Source organism: Galleria mellonella, unplaced genomic scaffold (assembly GCF_026898425.1).
Source record: "Galleria mellonella isolate WM207_F2 unplaced genomic scaffold, CSIRO_AGI_GalMel_v1 utg803, whole genome shotgun sequence".
Classification (NCBI taxonomy): Eukaryota; Metazoa; Arthropoda; class Insecta; order Lepidoptera; family Pyralidae; genus Galleria; species Galleria mellonella.
In genome coordinates, this window is record NW_026442160.1 from 579,507 (window position 1) to 597,999 (window position 18,493).

An 18,493-nucleotide genomic window follows, 5' to 3' on the forward strand; every position below is an offset into this window, starting at 1 on the left:
TGTTATTTTAGTAGAAAACAAAGAAAAAAAAATACCTAATAGAGAATTATTTATTATATATTATTGTAATTGTCAAGACGTTGTTATAAACAAGAACACTGTTTGTTTCAAAGGAGTCTTGATCCTGTATTTTTATTACTTTGACTTACATGATTTATAATTTTTTCCATAACTTAAACAGTTTTTTCATACATTGTTTGATTTTGAACTAGAGAAATTGGTTTACAGTTCATATATATAAAAAAAATATTCAAAAATAAATCGAATTTGGTCTAAATTAAGTAATTAAGTATAATTAAGCGTGATCTTTTTCTGTATATATATTTTGTCAAACAACTTCAAAAAGAAGGTTCCCAATTTGGGTGCATTTTTTTAAGTTTGTTACCTCATAACTCCGTCTGTTGTAAACTGATTTGAAAATTTCTTTTTTTTTTATCTCAAAAGATGCTCTTATAGATTGGCCCCATAAAATTTTATCAAGTATCAAGTAGGTTTAGTAGTTTAGTTTCGAAGTCAAATGAGATTTTATCAGAATTGAAGTCGGTTTTTTGTCGAACACAATTGTTTTTAAGATTGTTTGGTGCTGTTATGTTGAGTGGAACAATATAGAATATCTATCTATTTAACTATTTGTAAATACAGGTAACAAGGGCAGCGCGCTTGACTAGTGTATAAAACTAATTTGTCGAATCTATTAATAATTTTCAAGGTGTTATTATCCATTATGACAGTCGCATTATCAGAACGGACCAGTGTAGTGAAAGCCGATAGAAAGTCCGAATAATTTTGGTTTCTTGGATTACACAGGTTCTGTGTGAGATGTAACACTTTTTTTGTACTGGCATGTAATCGGATAAAATTACTGTGTGAATTCGGCAATTTTGTTTCGTGATTTGTTAATACTTATGGTCGTTTTCTTATTTCATGCAGTTGGTTGAATGTTCTTTTTGTTTCCACAGTGTGATACTTTTGTGTCTTTAACAAATTATTGTTCTTTATATCGACATAGTCGTAGAATACTGACGGATCTTTATATGTAATATATGTCAGATCCGCCAGTATTCTACGACTACGACGATTTGAACCAAGTAGGTAATACTTTTTTTAAGATATGCCGTGTGGTTCCGGCATAAAATGGGCCACCCCTTCTTTTCCCGTAGGTGTCGTAAGAGGCGATTAAGGGAATTTAATGGTCGAGGGATGGGTAGCAGCGTCCTCTCTTAAAATATCATTAAAGCCTAACTACGGTTGCTAACCCGCCTGCCGAGCGAGGCAACTATTGTCAAAATCCTCCAATATCTAGATCGGGAAGGTCTATGTTTAGAAGCGGACAGTTAACGGCTGATATGATGATTTGGAGCATTTATTTGATTACACTAAATTCGAAATGACCGATTTCAATAAAGTTTTGTAAATTTGTAGGTATTATATGCTTTAACTTCAAATAGTTAAGGAAAATTCATTTGGTATTTACAGCAGGGAGCATAACAACGTTTGCCAAATCTTTTTCTTCTTTTTTTGATGGGGCGTCAGTGACAGATGATACCTGAGGATAAATGCATATCAGTTGCTTCACTATGATGAATTTGACAAGAATCAACCTCGATGATTTCCAGGGGAAACCACGTGGAGATCGATCTGTTAGGGTATATTGCTAGCAGTGACCCTACTCAACCCCATTACTAACAATCCCTCTCCCCCTACGTTAGCCGTGTCAGCAACATGTTGTGTATCAATGCATCAAGCTGATTTCAATTGAGCTTGTTTTCACTAATCAAACTCAATTCATATACTCTAGCATGTTGGTTACTCAGATAAACATTCCAATTAAATTGGTGACGAATTTGTCATAACGCCCATTGGTGATATGATATTGCAATTGTTAACCTTATTAAGTATGATTCAAGGTTTAATATTAGTTGTTATAAGTCTTGCTGTACTGGTAGTTATGTATTTGCGAAGCACATATTAAAAGCGACATTGGTACTGTCTGTAGATTGGTGTTCTTTGTTTTTGAATATTTTCTTGGAAATATTTTACTCAATTAAGTGTTATTTTATGGAATTCCATATCACTGGTTATTTGATTAGAATTATTTTAAATACAATATCGGGACTTAATGTAAAGAAAAATTAATTTAGAATTATTTTATTTAGTTCCGCTACCATTAGTATTTTTTGCATCTGCCAACACTCGAAGATTGACCGCTATTGTTATTATCAGAAGTTTTACAACCTTTCATATTAGCCATAAATCTCTGACTGCCATATCGCTCAGGCACGTTTAACGACACGAGTTTCACCTTCTAATGAGGCATCTTCAGGCAAATTAATAGATCGATACTCGGTGCCTGGTTTTAATCGTTCAGCGCCAAAACTACGAAAACAATCAGTCTTTTAGATTTTTGCAACTTTGACCGTAAACAGTGAGCATGTATGAACAACGAATGATAAATAGACAATGGTTAACCAGAAAAATTCACAAATTGTGAATTTTGGTTTTATGTTTTATGGGATCACATATTGATTTAGACGAATGATGTTCATGCGATGGTTACCTCTTCCCATGAAGAGAGCCCGTCAGATTGTTTACCATTCTAAATTACTTTAAAAATATTCTGAGCATTTCTTTAATTTCTTTCAGGGTTTACGTTCAATTCATGAGAGTTTTTATTATTTCAGCCGTTAATTATCCACTGCTGTTTTGCCAGTAGTTGTTACGCTTGGCAAGCAGATTGGCAACTGCAGTTAGGCTTTTAGAGATGTTTTAAGAGGGACGCTGCTGCTCATCCCTCGCCCTATCTCAGTCTTCTCTTACAATACCCACGGGAAAGGAAGGGGTGGCCTATTCTATGCCGAAACAACATGGCGGAGAGTTGATGAAAGTTAGATGAACATTAATGGACTCGAATGTGACATTGTTTACAGAGATGTGTCTCAAATATCATTATTTTATTTAGTTGTTGACATTTTATCATCATGAGAAATCGTTAAGTATATCATTATCATAAATTAATAGTTAGCAAATCGAACTTTTAAACGATGATCTGCATATATTTGTTTTTCAAATTTACTTAAGATCATCGCCTTAGAGATCGTGTGTGCTATTGAATTAATGATGTTGTTAACATTTATTGTATTATAGATTTTTTCGTTAACGTTGACATGTATTTTCGATGTTGTTTTTAAACTTATAATTGTTAGTTATATATGTCTACTTATGTTTATGGTTTAGGTTTTTTTGAATAACTTAGAATGGCAAACAAGCTGATGGTCCACCTGATGAAAGGTGGTAACTGTCGCCTATAGACATGAGTAGTACCATGAACATAACACAGTATACTGTTTTGTACATAATACCCCACATGCGTTGCCATTCTTGAGGACTCAAGTGTTATTCATATCCCACTTTTCAAACTGAAATACAACAATGCAAACGCAGTTGCTTCACGGTTGAAACACGAATGGGACAGAGGTGCCCAAGCAAACGACTTTTGTACAAAGTCTCCCTTTGGTATAGTATAGGTATTATAAATATACAGATCGATATTTTAAATAGAAATTTGTTTTCCAGAATGTCGATATTTTTTACAACAAGTCGAACATTTACGCAGAAATCGCAAATATAAAACGTGATTAAATATTATTTATTGAGTCATATTTATGCTAATATGTGGATAATATTTTAAAATTTCACACATCGGATGCTGATTAGAAAATAAAGTTTCTTTAGTTTTTTTTTTTTATTTTATTGAAGGGACCCGTGATAGAGCACGACTTTATCTAATGGAATGTGATGATGTGGTCTCAGATAACCCATAAATAATAGCCTATTCGCATTAGCTTTAAATTGGTCTGGATTATATGTGATAGGAATAATATTAAACATTTTTAAAAAACATTTTGAAATATTAACAGCCGTACACTGCGAATTTAGAGACATGATATTTTAATTGATTTTTTTTTTATTTTTATATGCAACTTAGAATGGCAAACAAGTTGACGGCTCACCTGATGGAAAGTAGCAACCGTCGCCTATAGATATGGGCAGTACTATGGACATAACAGAGTGTACTGTTTCCCCTATGATACACCCCATGCGTTGCCATTCCTGAGGACTCGGGTGTTATTCCTCTGCATCCTGTAAATTCACTGTCATATCCCACCCATCAAACCACCAACCAAAGCCAACTATTGGCAAAATCTCCCTTTATAAGAGTTTTTTTATAGATAATAATGGAATGGTTGTGCTGGTATACTGGAATTCCGTCTGCGCTAATGGTATACGCTGGCGGGGTACCAGTGAGGGATGATAGGTGAGAATGAAAAGGCAGATCAGTTAGCTCATTGTGATAAATACGTCTAGAATTCAGCATGATTGCTTCCAGGGGGATCACGTGTAGGTCGTTATGACAGGGGTCAATCTTGCTAGCAATGGGGCTGCTAGTTTTTGGGCGCATTACTAACCCTTCCCCCTCCGTAATACATAGTTGGAAATATATTTCAAATAAAGATATATAATATATCTATATTATATGTGTGTCTTTTTATATTTAGTGAAGTATTAAAATTAGTATTTTTAAAACAGGTGCCGCATGTTCACACGAGGACCATTGCGCGTCGCAACCCTGCCGCAATGGAGGGCGTTGCGTTGCGGACAATACAACGGCTGCTGGCTACTCTTGCGCCTGTCCACCGGGTTTCACAGGCCCGCGGTGTACTGAAGATGTAGTGGAATGCTCGAGCGGCTCAGGGCCGTGCCACCACGGGAGGTGCTTCAACACACACGGATCGTATACTTGTGTGTGTGACCCGGGATACACCGGACGGGATTGTGACGCGGAGTACGTTCCTTGTGAGCCGTCTCCGTGCCTGCACGATGGAAAGTGTACTCCGTTGGATCAGCTTAGATACGAATGCGACTGTCCTACTGGTGAGTGTATTTTTTTTTAGTGAATGATGAGCAATAGCCGAGTTTCTTGCCAGTGCTTTTCAAATTTGATTAAATTGAACTAGGCGGTAGGGTAAAAAAGTAAGAATATTTTTTTAGTCAAGTATACTTAATTATAAACTTTTTTTTTATCATTTTACCGCCTATTCGGAATGAAATTTCAGTTGAGAAGAACGGACAAGAAACTCAGCTGTTGCTTTTTTGTTGATTTTACAATTATTAAGTTTCAAATATCGAACAGCAAAAGAGTTATTTAAAATTAGTATATTAGTAAGTTAGTGTATATGATTAAATATTTATTGTTTTACTTTTTACTGGCTTTCTTCCACCGTGCCTTAGAAAATTAATATGCAATGTAATGAATGTAATTATGTTCCAAATTCAAATAACAAAATTAAAAAAATATAAGTATATATATACTTATATTTTTTTAATATAAGTATATGTATATTGCTGATGTACTGGCAGCTACATATTTATTATTTCTTTTTTTTATTTTGTATTTTATTCTATAATAAATGGTTTGATACCTACATGCTGCCAGCACGTTAACAACAAAGAGTAAAATAAGGATTTACTAAAACGTTTATTCTGTAGTACACACAGCTTGTACATTTTACATTATGAATAAAATTCCATGCGGAAGAAGTCAGACACCACAAGTATTATTCTAAAAGATCTCTTAACAATAACATTTTATAGCACAACATTGTATCGTATCTAGCTGTGTTGACAGTAACATAATTTACAGCCCGACATGACCCATTCCCATTTCTAAACATTAGCATATCTCGAGGCAAGTTCAGAGCTGGAGCGCTGTTAGAAATCGTCCCTAAAACGATAACAGAGGTGTGGCATAAGTGAGACCCAAACTAAAATATACAAATGCGTTTTCGAATTCGAATTTCGAATTTATTTGAATTCCAATTGATTTTGGAATTGCATATTCTCAAATAAAAACTTGGAAATAAGTTGTAGAATTCGAATTTCGATTTTTTTTTTAATTACAATTGATATTTTTATGCAATGAGAAATGAGCTGACGCTTGCCTGATAAAAGTGGTAATTACTGCTTATTGATATGACCAGCATCGGTGAATACACTGATACTCTTGCGGTACTGTAGTACTACAGTAATTTGAAAGCAATACGTACACACCCATACATACATATATATATTATATAAAAATTTGGTTCCAATTCAAATTTAAGAAACCGACCTGACCTGGGAATGTTTTAATTCAATTACTTGCAACACTGAAAAAAATGGCGCGGTTTGTTTTGGTTAAAAAAAAAATATATGTGTCAAATTGAGCTAGCCAAATCAATTTAACGTGAAGATCAAACTGTATGGCTTAGTTCCTTTGCCTTTATCATTGTGGATAAATTGATATTACTACTACTGTCAAATTAGCTGGCTAACTAAATGTTGACAATTTTTTGACACAGAACGGATCTGTCTTAAGAAAAGTATATTTATTGTTAGTATAAGAACAAGCAACTGCTTCGCAGATATTTGTTCGTGTCTCCAATAAATTAACAGTTTGAAATTCAAACTCCATTTATTTCTGTTCGCATTTATAAATTGTTATTGATTGCAACAAAAATAAATATTGCAGTTAATAACCGAGACGTTGCCTATATGGTTTTATATGCGACAATTTCCTATACTTGGACATACATCCATAAACATGCATTGCTCTTTCTTAACTATCGTATCCTTTTTAGACCGCGTTCACCTCGTCATCGCAGTGTTTTATTGGAGTACGTTTTTATACAGGGTTTTATAATAAGATCGTCCGTTCTGTTACGTATGTAGTTTATGTATGAATTACATAAATCAAAGAACGACTATGTTATTCTTACAAATAATTTGTATAATCTGATAGATAAATGAAAGAAAAAATATTTTATTTCAAGTTGAAAATAGCTTCGTCATCATCATCTCAGCCATTACCTGTCCACTGCTGAACATAGGTTATAGACGAGAACCCCATTTGCATTTAAGGTCGTCGCTCTATTTAATGGGGGGGGGGGGGGGGGTTCGGGCTGATAGTGATATCTGAGTCAACGTCTCTCTTTTACTCTCGTCTTATTTAAAAGTTTCCTTTTGTCGGGGCAACTAGTTCATGCATTCTCTTCCAGCCAGTTCTATTTAAGGCCGTATTTTTGACCTCCTTTGTTGTACCATGTTGTACATGTCAAAGTCTATCTATTTTTATTTTATTTATTTTTTACCAAAACACAAAATACATTGTATAGGATACTACATAATAACATTTCAAAAATTATAAATTAAAATTACAGTTATTTACAGTCAGTACAATATTTTTTTTAATTATATTCAGTCCATTTCATAATATTGCTTATAAAATGATTTGTGAATAAATAATGAAAAATAATATTGGATTAATGTATTATTTATAACATGCTTTCTTAGTCATTATTAAAGAAAAATATTTAAATTAAAGTATAATTCTAAGTTATAATCTAAAATAATATATTTATTTCCTTATCAATATTAAAAAAAAAAAATTAAAACTCATTTGTCACAGATTATTAAGTTCGTCACCAATATTCACTATATAGTAATATATACACACAAAAACTCTTTGTAAATCTGTTATGAATTGTCGAAGATATTATCAGATTACAAAATATGGCGTCGTCTATTTTAAATATTCTAAAAGATAAGAGGACAAAAGCGCCTACGGCTGCACTATTATCTGTACATTTATATAAGTATAGTTTACCGGTACCTACGCTACGGTGATCTAAGTATACATAGAGTAATCGTAATTAAGTAATAGATGATCCAGTCCATACATAATTTGGTATTTTACGATATTTAGATTGGCAAATAAGTTGACTGTCTACATGATGGGAAGTGATAACAGTTGCTTATTTACATGAACAGTATCACGGGCATCACAGAATATACTGTGAGGCCTGTGGTCTTTTTCGTGCATTGTCTTGAGGGCTACGATGTTATGTCTCTGTACTCTATTATTTTGTTGATTGTTCAAGTAAAATGTTTATAAATGGGATATGTTTTGTATCTAGATTCTAGAACATATGGAAATATATAATTTATTTTAATAATTATTATCATCATATCTGGCTTTAACTGTCCACTGATGAACAGAATCCTCTTCCTTGGGGATTTTGCCAATAGTTGCCACGTTTGGTAGGTGAGTTGACAACCGTAGTTAGGCTTTGTAGATGTTTTAAGAGAGACGCTGCTGTGCATCCCTCGTCCTCCCTTAGTCGCCTCTTACCACAGCAATGGAAGAGGAAGCGGTGGCCTATTCTATGCCGGGACCTACACAGCATTTCTTTTAATTTTTTTAAGTATTATTATTATATAAGTAATAAGTTCTGCTACGTCATAGTTTGATTTATACAGTAGCTTATTTGCTAATGGAGCTAAATGAGCCATTGATATATTAAAATATATCTTAATAAATATTATATATTTAATAGTAATTTCCTAAAATAAGAAGTCAGATATTTTGGTGAAATAATATTTATTTATTTACTTGTTTATTTTTATAGGTATTTAATCCTACAACATTTAATATTGAAATGTATTGAAATGAAATTTAATATATATAGTGAACAGGTAAATTTTTCAATAATATTAGTAACTAACTTTTCTTTATTAAGGGGTCTACTTAAATTCGTGTTTCAGTTTGTATCGAAATTGACCCTGTAAATGGAGTTTAACATTTTGTTCGTCATAAATCCTACCATAACAGTTCAAAGGAACGATTTTTTTTTAATTTTGTATGGTATGTATTGTATAAATTTAACATTAAATTTGTGTATCGTTCAGTTTTGGTTCAGGTTTCAATTCGTTTTTTTATTTTATATTTTTTTACCTTATCATTATTCTTTTTTTTTTATCAGAAATGATATATGTTTTTATCAGAGAGGATATGAAACATTTATGTAAATATTGGTCCCATAGAAATTTAGTAAAAAATATTTTCATTGTTTCAATACTTTAGTTTTTAAATCAAAATAACTGGGTTTGCCACGATTTAAGTAGTTTTTTTTTTTTTGTGAGAGATAATTTTTTTGTCATCGTATTGTCAACTTTCATTCACACCAATTACCAGCTATCATGGGCTGTCGTTCATTCCCGTTTATATGATGTTAATGACATCGCATGAGTTCCACGTTGCGTGTCTGCCTGTTTTATTGTCGTGCCCCGTCTCTGAAAGTCGACCGTGGCCGGAGGCGACCACGACTCGGCCAGTTCGAGTCGAAAGCTACACTTAAGCTAACTATAGGCGAGTTATAAATAACGCTCGCGTTTATATTTATACGAAATAAGATACATTTAGTCAAATATGTATGTACGCAAATTTTATTGCTGTTGCGTTATACAAAAACGTATTGAACGTTCAGTTTCTTGTAATTTAGTATCTATATACGTTCTATGGACATTTATAGTTGTTATAACTGAAAGTAAAATATAATGTATAAGTGCAATAAATACCATATTCACATTAATCAGAAATTTTTAGAAACTATTCGACTTACGTAGTGAAATCTGATCATTTCCATGTAACTATAGATATTAAATAAGTGTAAGTTATTGAATTATGTTGGATCGGATAACGGTTTTTATGCAAATTAATTTATGAGATATTACAATTGTATTTTATTTATTTAATACTTTATTGTACACACTAATTATACATAAAAAAATATGACAGAGCTAATCAAATGTACAAAGACGAGCTTAACTTTAAAAGAGTTCTCCTCCAGCAACACCCAAAGTGGAAAGGAGCGTCAATGTTGGTGAGTAGAGCGGTATACAATAATACTGTGGCAATGCCCACAGGTTGTGTGTCAAACGGACACTGTGATTTAATATATTAAATTTACCAAATGAATGAAAATTACTATAATTTTGAGACGGTAACTAAAATAAACATCCACATCTTGCGTATTCATTACCGTGCGCAATTTAGTAAAACAACCGCGAATATGCGATATTGCGACATCTTTGATGTTACATCACATTTTTTATTTAGTTCTCGACACCGCGTGTCGGCGTGGCTTCATTTACCTCATTACGGTATGGCGAAATGATGGCAAGCTGTTGCAAGTGAAATTGTAATGAATGTTTCTGTTTCAGCAAACCTTTCGAGTAAGTCTGTAACTTTAACTGATTCATACGGTTCCAACTGCGAATTGTGCTAAATGCTTGAAACGTGTATTATCATTTTGCTGACCGGGAATTCCGTTATGGTTGAAATCTTTGAAATTAAAAATTGCTACCATCGTACAGCTCGCCATCGACAGGAAGTTCATCCTTATATCCTACAGCCTAAATGGTTGCGATATGGATTTTCATAAAACTTTTGACTGCCCCTGCCCGCATGTATCTAGCCAGTACGGCAATTTTGATTTATCTCTAAGAAGATTGTCAAAATAATGCGCACATTTCCAAGCATGTTTTAGAAAAATAATATTATTTACGGATTCTATCCGAAAACAAAAAGCTGTGTCATTCATAATAAAGAAAATAGTTGATTCTTATGTGACAAAATACACGTAATCTATTGATTAACTCAGATCATGGGATAAGAGCTAAAGTACTTCAAGATGAGGGTACGAAGGGTTGTTGCATCTATGGGAATGTTATGCGACTGATATTAATTTATCTTATGACGCATTCATTAATTTGTAACGGGGAATTCTTAAAAAAATATGACTTATCCCATAGAACTCTCAACATCCAGACATTGAATCTATCAAAATATGTTTCCACTTAAAATAGACTGGCAATGACATCATAACTATTTTAAGTGTGGGAATGGTAATGAAGTAATATTATTGTACATTAACACCCCAATATTTTATGTAAACATCCTATTTGGGCGCTGTTTTTATGTTTTAATGATCAATTGTACAGTTGTAAAGACTCTAAATAAGTAATTAGGGACTAACTGTTAAGCACAGATATAAAAAAATCTAGATTTACAATTCCATAAAAAAAGTTATGCTCAAAAGTGTTTCTGAATTAAAATTAATAAAAAATAGTAATAAGTATTCATCTTAGGACAGAACATGAATAAAACTTGATTTATTTGGCGTAAATTTTGAAATTCACGTGTTTCCGAAATATTGTAATATCGTCTAGACGTGTTTACATATGGCTGTAAACATCACTGGTTGTTTAGATATGAGAAAAAATTTGGTTAAATGCGCTCTATTTTCGGTGTTGATTTATTTTTAGTCTCTGTGCATCTTGGGTTTTTTGAATATCAATGTTTTATAAGCTTTCGCGCTATATCATTTCATGTGATGTATGTTGGTAGCTTAGATTATATATAGATAGAGTGTCGATCGAATTTCAAAAATGGGTCAACTTTTTGTCAACTAATTGTCAAATTAGCTGAATCGTTTTTTCATCAATGCTTTATATACTTACGCACATAATGTATCTTGACGTATCTATATTTAATTATTTAATATATAAAATTAGTTTCTACGCATTAAAAAGGCGCATAAATTATAAAATAAACTAAATATAGAAGTTATAAAGGAAACATTCATAACTATTTATCACACAAATTTGTATGAAAAAGATGGCCCGTTTTTCTCGAAGCATTTTGTATGGAGACTATCTATATAATCTAAGCTAGGTAGGTATTTCATGTGCAGTAATATCTACTACATTGATACTATATAATTTCGTTTCTAACTAGATTCTAATTAATTTAATGATTTATTGACATACCTACTTATTTAGTTAGAACATAAATTAATTCAATTCTATTAATATTGATTAAGTAGTAAATTTATTGAATTCGTCGACTCTTTTGCCGCCATTTTATCATCGCGATGAACTCACAGATAATTAATTAAGAACCATATGTTTGACAGATTAAAAATATTTTGAACATGTGCGCCAAACAGTCTTTAAGCTTTAGTATATATGTATCTATTAGTTTCCGGGTATTAATGCAAAGTTATGAGAATGATGGGAAAGAGGCCTCTCTGCATTATAATATGTTAATCTTTCGTAGTTTATGTCAGTTTAGATTCTGAAACGTTTTGAATGTTTGTTTTATATGAAAAATTTAAATTAAAATATGTCAATTTACGACATTATCTTATAGACAATTATTAAGAATTAAATTATTTTTGTAAATTATTGGTTTAACTAACCTATAACTTTATTAAATCTGTTAATTATATTATTTCTATATTTGAGAAAAAGTCGTCATTAGACCTTGTAGCAAGTAACTTGATTTATAACTATGCCAGCAAAATTGTAGCAAAACCACTTATTTAAAATTAAAAACTGAATCGATTTTGATAAAATTTTCGAAAAAATTTCGGATAATTTTTTTTTTATGTAATAAATCGGTTTTTAACTAGCAAACTTATGAGGTAACGAACGTAAAAAAAAATCCTTCTTATTGTAATTTTTTTTTTAAATTTAATACAATTTTGACAACTTTTCGTTTCACATTTTGAAACTGAACGTAACAAAAATATTTAGAGCAACATGGCAAAAAGCCGTTGATGAATGATTTAGCTGTGCGCTTGTTACATTTTTATATCCCATAAACAAACGCACATGTGGCGTCCGTGGGAAACTTCAGGCGGTTAATGATGGTAATGAGATTGCTTACCCGCTAATCGAAGTTTGTATGGCCTGTTGTACAGACCAACTGATGTGTGAATGCTTTCGACACCTAATTAGATGATTTGATGTCAATACAAACAAGCTATGTGGTTTGTTTCGCTCAATTATAGAGGAGGTTAATAATAGTTTTTTCTCAAACATGCTTGGAAATGTGAGTATTATTTTGACAATCTTCTTTGAGATAAATCAAAATTGCCGTACTGGCCACATATATGCGGCCAGCGGCCGGCAAAAGTTGTATGAAAATCCATATCTGTCGTGTTTTGCGGCCAGGTAAATTACTATGTAAACTCATATCTGTCCTGTAATTTAAAAATGAAATGACCTTTTACTTCGAAACACGGCTACCAAGAAGGTAACTAATGAAAGGTTTTATTAAAATTTTGAACTAGCTTGCAAATAGAAAGCTGTTTATTGAAAAAAAAAACAAAGAAAAATTATGGCGCGTGAAAAATTATTATTGTTCGTTATTCGTCATTGAACTTAAAAAGTAAAATTGTGTTTTTGATTTCCGCGCATTGTTTGAGAAAAGTACTATACAAGCCTTGGCCACAACTAGGCATTGATGGACTCACGTATGTGTGCCTCGGCTACGCCTCGGCTCACATTTGCACGTTCGTCCATCAATGTTTCAGTTGCTGGCCGCTGCAGTAATGTACTATTATTATACAGGAGTCCATATCATTGGTTGGTGATGATGATAATTTTGACCGGCACTGTCCACTGCTGAATATAAGCTTCCCTCTATTGGAGAGTTTTGCCAGTAGTTCTTAAGCTTGACGGGCGGGTTCGCTACCGCAGTTGGGCTATAGTGATGTTTTAATAGGGATACTGCTGCTCATTCCTCGGCCATTAAGTTCCCTTAGTGGCCTCTTACGACATCCACCGACATACCTGAGGGAGATTTTGTACAAAAGTCGATTACTTGGATACCTCTGTCCCATTCGTGTTTCAACCGTGAAGCAATTGTGTTTGCATGGCTGTGTTTCGGTTTGAAGGGTGGGATATGGCGTGAATTTACTGGGTACAGAGGAATAACACCTGAGTCCTCGGGAATGGCAACGCATGGGGGATATCATGAGCGAAACAGTGTACTCTGTTATGTCCATGGTACTGCTCATGTCTATAGGCGACGGTTACCACTTCCATCAGGTGGGCCGTCAGTTTGTTTGCCATTCTAAGTTGTATAAAAAAATCCACGTGAAAAAAAGGGGTCACCTATTCTATGCCAGAACAACTCTGCAACATTACTTCGTTATTTGATTAGAATTATCTTGTTTAATTCCGTTACCATTAGTATGCATGCGATTGCCAATACTACTATTATTATTACCAGAAATTCAACAACCTTTCACATTAGCTATAATTCTCCAACTGTCATTTCGTCTACGCACGTTTTGCGATACGTGTTTCACCTCTGAACGAGACATTTTCAGGCAAATTAAAAGACCGCTGATCGGAGCCTAATGTTAACCATTCGGCGCCCAAACTGCGATAACATTTAGTCTATTAAATTTATCCAACTTGTGACCGTAACCAGTAAGCATGTATGAATAGATTGATGAATGTGGTTGAATCGAAAGAGGTCCGTTTGTATCGGAGCATTTGGTGTTCCATTGTTTCTGCCTGACCCAATGGGAGACAGGCGTGACGGATATGTATGTATGTATACAATTTGTGAATAAGCTAATGGCTCGTCTGTTGTAAAATGGTGACCGTCGCCTATATACCAGATTAGAGAATACATTATAATACCATGGTACCTCATAGGTTGCTATTGAAAACTAATAATATTATGTTTCCTGTAGTTTAACTGCCATATTGCACCTTTTAAATCAAAACATAGCCATATAAGTGTAAATACGTAATGACAAATGTCTACGAGTGGGACAGAGGCAATCATGTGAACGAGGGGAAAAAGGCATTGTTAATAATGGGGATTAGTAGCCCCATTACTAGCAATACAGGTTGACCTCTTCACAGTTCCTCCTGGAAACCATCGTATTTTAATTCCAAGTGAATTCATAACGATGGGCTAACTGTCATGCGTTTTCATCTATCTTCCCTCATTGATGCTTTACTAGCATATATCGTTAGCACAGGCGAGGTTAAAATTCCATTATCATCCATTAAAAACAAAATCATGTCAACGACATTTGTACAGTTTTCTTTTTGGAATATTAATAGTTTGTAAACTACTTCGTTTTACAAATATATATTTATTTTAATGTAAGAGCGGCTCATGATTTAGGATCACGAATTGATGCCGAAACTAGTTGAGTTTTCGCGACCTAATTACACGCAAGTTAAACCAGTAGTAATTACATTAAAATATAATGTGTGCTTATGAATATTTTTTAACAATAATATTTTTATGCAATAACAATAGCTTACAGTCTGACATCCATGACTTCAAAGATCTAATTTTATTTATTTATTTCATCAACTGACTTTACAGACTCCCGATACGCTCACTCAGAAAAGCATCAGTACATTAACATATATAGTTACAAGGAATAATATTAAAAAAAAACTCACATAACAATAATAGAAATAAAATTATTTCTTAGTCTCTGAACACAAACACTCTGTGGTCAATAATATATTATAATTCCTACGTTGAATTTGTGTTTAAATAAAATTGCGTTTTACGCTTAATATATATATTGTTAAACACTTGATAGACGTCAATCAGAACAATACTATCAAGATCTTTTAAACACATGATAGATTGGCTGTGAATATTTTTTTATAGTGATATAAAAAATGCAATTATAGTTGGACGGAATCTAAACTGCTTAATAACATTGTCCGATGAAGAATGTCTTCATCACAAGAAACCATTTAGTACTGATGGGTAGTATCGGTCGTTGCGATGTTTATACATATACTGGGTTCCTTACTTATGAATTTACTAAACTGAGTACGCTGTTTTACGTCGCAGCGTTTCAATTGAAAAAAATCTTTCGAATGAAGTCGAAACAAATGTCGGAAATGACAAAAATCAAGTTTTAAATATAATATTTTGATTTATTCTTCTAAATACCTTTTTGATGTGAAAATGAGGATAAAATGATGATACTTAAGAACATTATAAGTTGAAATAACATTTGAAATTAAAAATCGAATTTTTTTCCAGGATACCGAGGTCAGAACTGCGAGATCGATATCGACGATTGTCCCGGGAACTTGTGCCAGAACGGCGCCACGTGTGTGGATGCCCTGAACGGTTATACCTGCGCGTGCCCACCAACTTTTACCGGGACAAGATGCGAGACCGACGTCGACGAGTGCGCTTTGAGGTGAGTACTTCATGTATCTTAATGCGGTTATGTTTGCTAACTGTGTTTCAAGTGAAGGGTGGGATATGCCAGTGAATTTACAGGGTACAGAGGAATAACATCTTAGTCCTCAGAAATGGCCACGCTTGGGAGTATCATGGGCGAAACAGTATACTCTGTTATGTTCATAGTACTGTTCATGTCTATAGGCGACGGTTTTCGTTGTTCATCAGGTGGGCACTCAGTTTGATTACTATTCTAAGTTACATAAAAAAAGTCGAATTCAGCTGTGATAAAAATATTATCTACTGTCAAATATAAAGAACTAATAAATAAGTAAAACCGATAGATGGCGACAGGGTGAAAACATCTATTGCTGTGTCAGCTGATGTAATATAAAAATTCCGAAAACTAATAACTTGACATTAAATTCCATCGCGTAACAATGGCATAATAAAAAAAAAAACAGAAAAATAACGGTAAAAAGCATAGACAAAATAAAGACACCGAAATAGCAAATAGTTTCTGACGCACGTCCCAGACACTTCATACGAAAACTATGTGATCTATGGTTGTTACTACTATATAAATCATAGATGTAATATTACCACAGAATATATAATGATATTTACGTATAATGTAATCACATATTTAAGATATATGTATATAAATACAGAAAACGTTTAAGCACGCACAAAAGTGTAATGAACTTGGTTACCAAGCTTAGTGCGTTCCTTATGGTCATATTCGAGTCACGGACAGAGGGTGAGGTCAGCTCGAGAGGTTGGTAGGGAGAGGTCATACTTTGCGGACCCATGAATTACTCTTCGATTATATAGGTAGAGTGTTATAAATATTTATCCAAAAATAGGTCAATATTTTTATTTATGTGTGCGTGAATAGGGAGATCTGGGAGATATTTCATCCAATTACTTGCAACACTGAAATGGCGGGTTTGGTTTTGATTTAAAAAAGTGTTTTTTTTTTTAGTCTTGCTCAAGAAGAATCCTCAAATCAAGAAGGATAATATAAATAAACAATACTTTTCAGAAATTGTCTGCTTGTCTGTGTGTATATATTCCTTTTGGTATTATGCGAAAACTATTGCACCAAACTAGTTGTGGTTTCCACAGTCGTGTTCCTGAATGTCCAATTTAAAAATTGATAGGTATATATTTAATCTTGAGATGTAATTGAGAAGTCGTTTATTTCATTAATTAACCTACTTTTTAAAGCTACGCATACGAAATAGCGGGTAGACGACTAATCTAAAATAAATACGAACTAACGCTTCAACAATTAATTAGTTTGATGTCACAATGTCATTAACATGCAATACAACATAATGCCATAATTACCAGAAGGAGACTTTATACAAAAGTCGTTTGCTTGTGCACCTCTGTTCCATTCGTGTTTCTACTGTGAAGCAGTTGTGTTTGCATGGCTGTTTCGGTTTGAAGGGTGGCATATGACAGTGAATTTACAGAGTACAGAGGAATAACACCTGAGTCCTCAGGAATGGCAACGCATGGGGGGTATCATGGGCGAAACAGTATACTCTGTTATGTTCATGGTACTGCTCATATCTACATACATACATACATCATATAAGCTACCACTTTCCATCAGGTGGGCCGTCAGCTTGTTTGCCATTCTAAGTTGCAAAAAATGCAGTAAAGGTTTCGAATTTGGTTTGCGCTTAATTTAGGGATACTAAGATTCTTAATTATTTGAGTTTAAATGTTTTCTTAGGTATATTACGGATAATTATTCTGTGTAGTGTCTTTAATAATAAGAAATTTATTCTTTCATATTATAGTACATATAGGTAGGTAATAAATAAAATATTGTCAAATATTATACGGCCGTCAGGATCTCAGCGCGGTCCAATTACGCCGGTATCCTGACGGAATGAAAGCTGGAACGGATCTTGAGATTATTCTTCATAAAATTACTACTTACCACATTCAAAATTGTACCCTGCTACGTGTAGATATGGTTGGAATTATAATATTACACCGTTCACGACACGATTCCTTGTAATTCGATATCGGACGCCATCTTGGGTGCACGCATGCGACGATAGCGGTGACAGATTAAAAACTGGATTGTCTCTGGTCGCTTTTTTTAATTTGCAGTTATTGTTTCTTGTGAATTTTTAAATCGTGATAAAATGTCTTATTTTGAAAAATATAGTCTATAAAAAGGCTGTATGAGTTATCTATAGTCTTTTTTTACATTTCTCAATTTTTCAAAGTTGTTTTAAAAATAGATAATGGTGTATTAAGGACCTTTTGATTGTAATGACAATGGTATTCCTTGTTCATTGAACACAAGGCAGTATAGATTGATAGTCTGAGCATGTACAAAAAGATAATAGTCATAAAAAGGTGTCATAGACCACAATTTTTTTTTTCTTTGGCTTTTATTTTAGTAAGTAGAATAAATTTTTATGTACAACCAAAATTAAACTGGCAATTTGGCAGTCCATTGATGACAAAAAGTAGCGGTAATTCTTTTTCGATAAATGCGTTATAATATGGTAAAAAATAACAAGATAATGAAACAAATTATTATCCAATCAGGTTTTG

General features: G+C 33.2%; 1 protein-coding gene across 2 annotated transcripts in view; it reads left to right on the forward strand.

Annotated features, from left to right (window-relative positions):
• The window catches only part of LOC113522777 (neurogenic locus Notch protein), a 177,339-nt gene that overhangs the window by 103,695 nt on the left and 55,151 nt on the right, over positions 1-18,493 (forward strand). For both annotated transcript variants that reach the window (XM_052901833.1, XM_052901834.1), the window contains exons 4-5: positions 4,588-4,932; positions 15,761-15,923. In XM_052901833.1, coding sequence (XP_052757793.1) covers positions 4,588-4,932; positions 15,761-15,923 — 508 coding nt within the window. The remainder of the gene's footprint in view (positions 1-4,587; positions 4,933-15,760; positions 15,924-18,493) is intronic.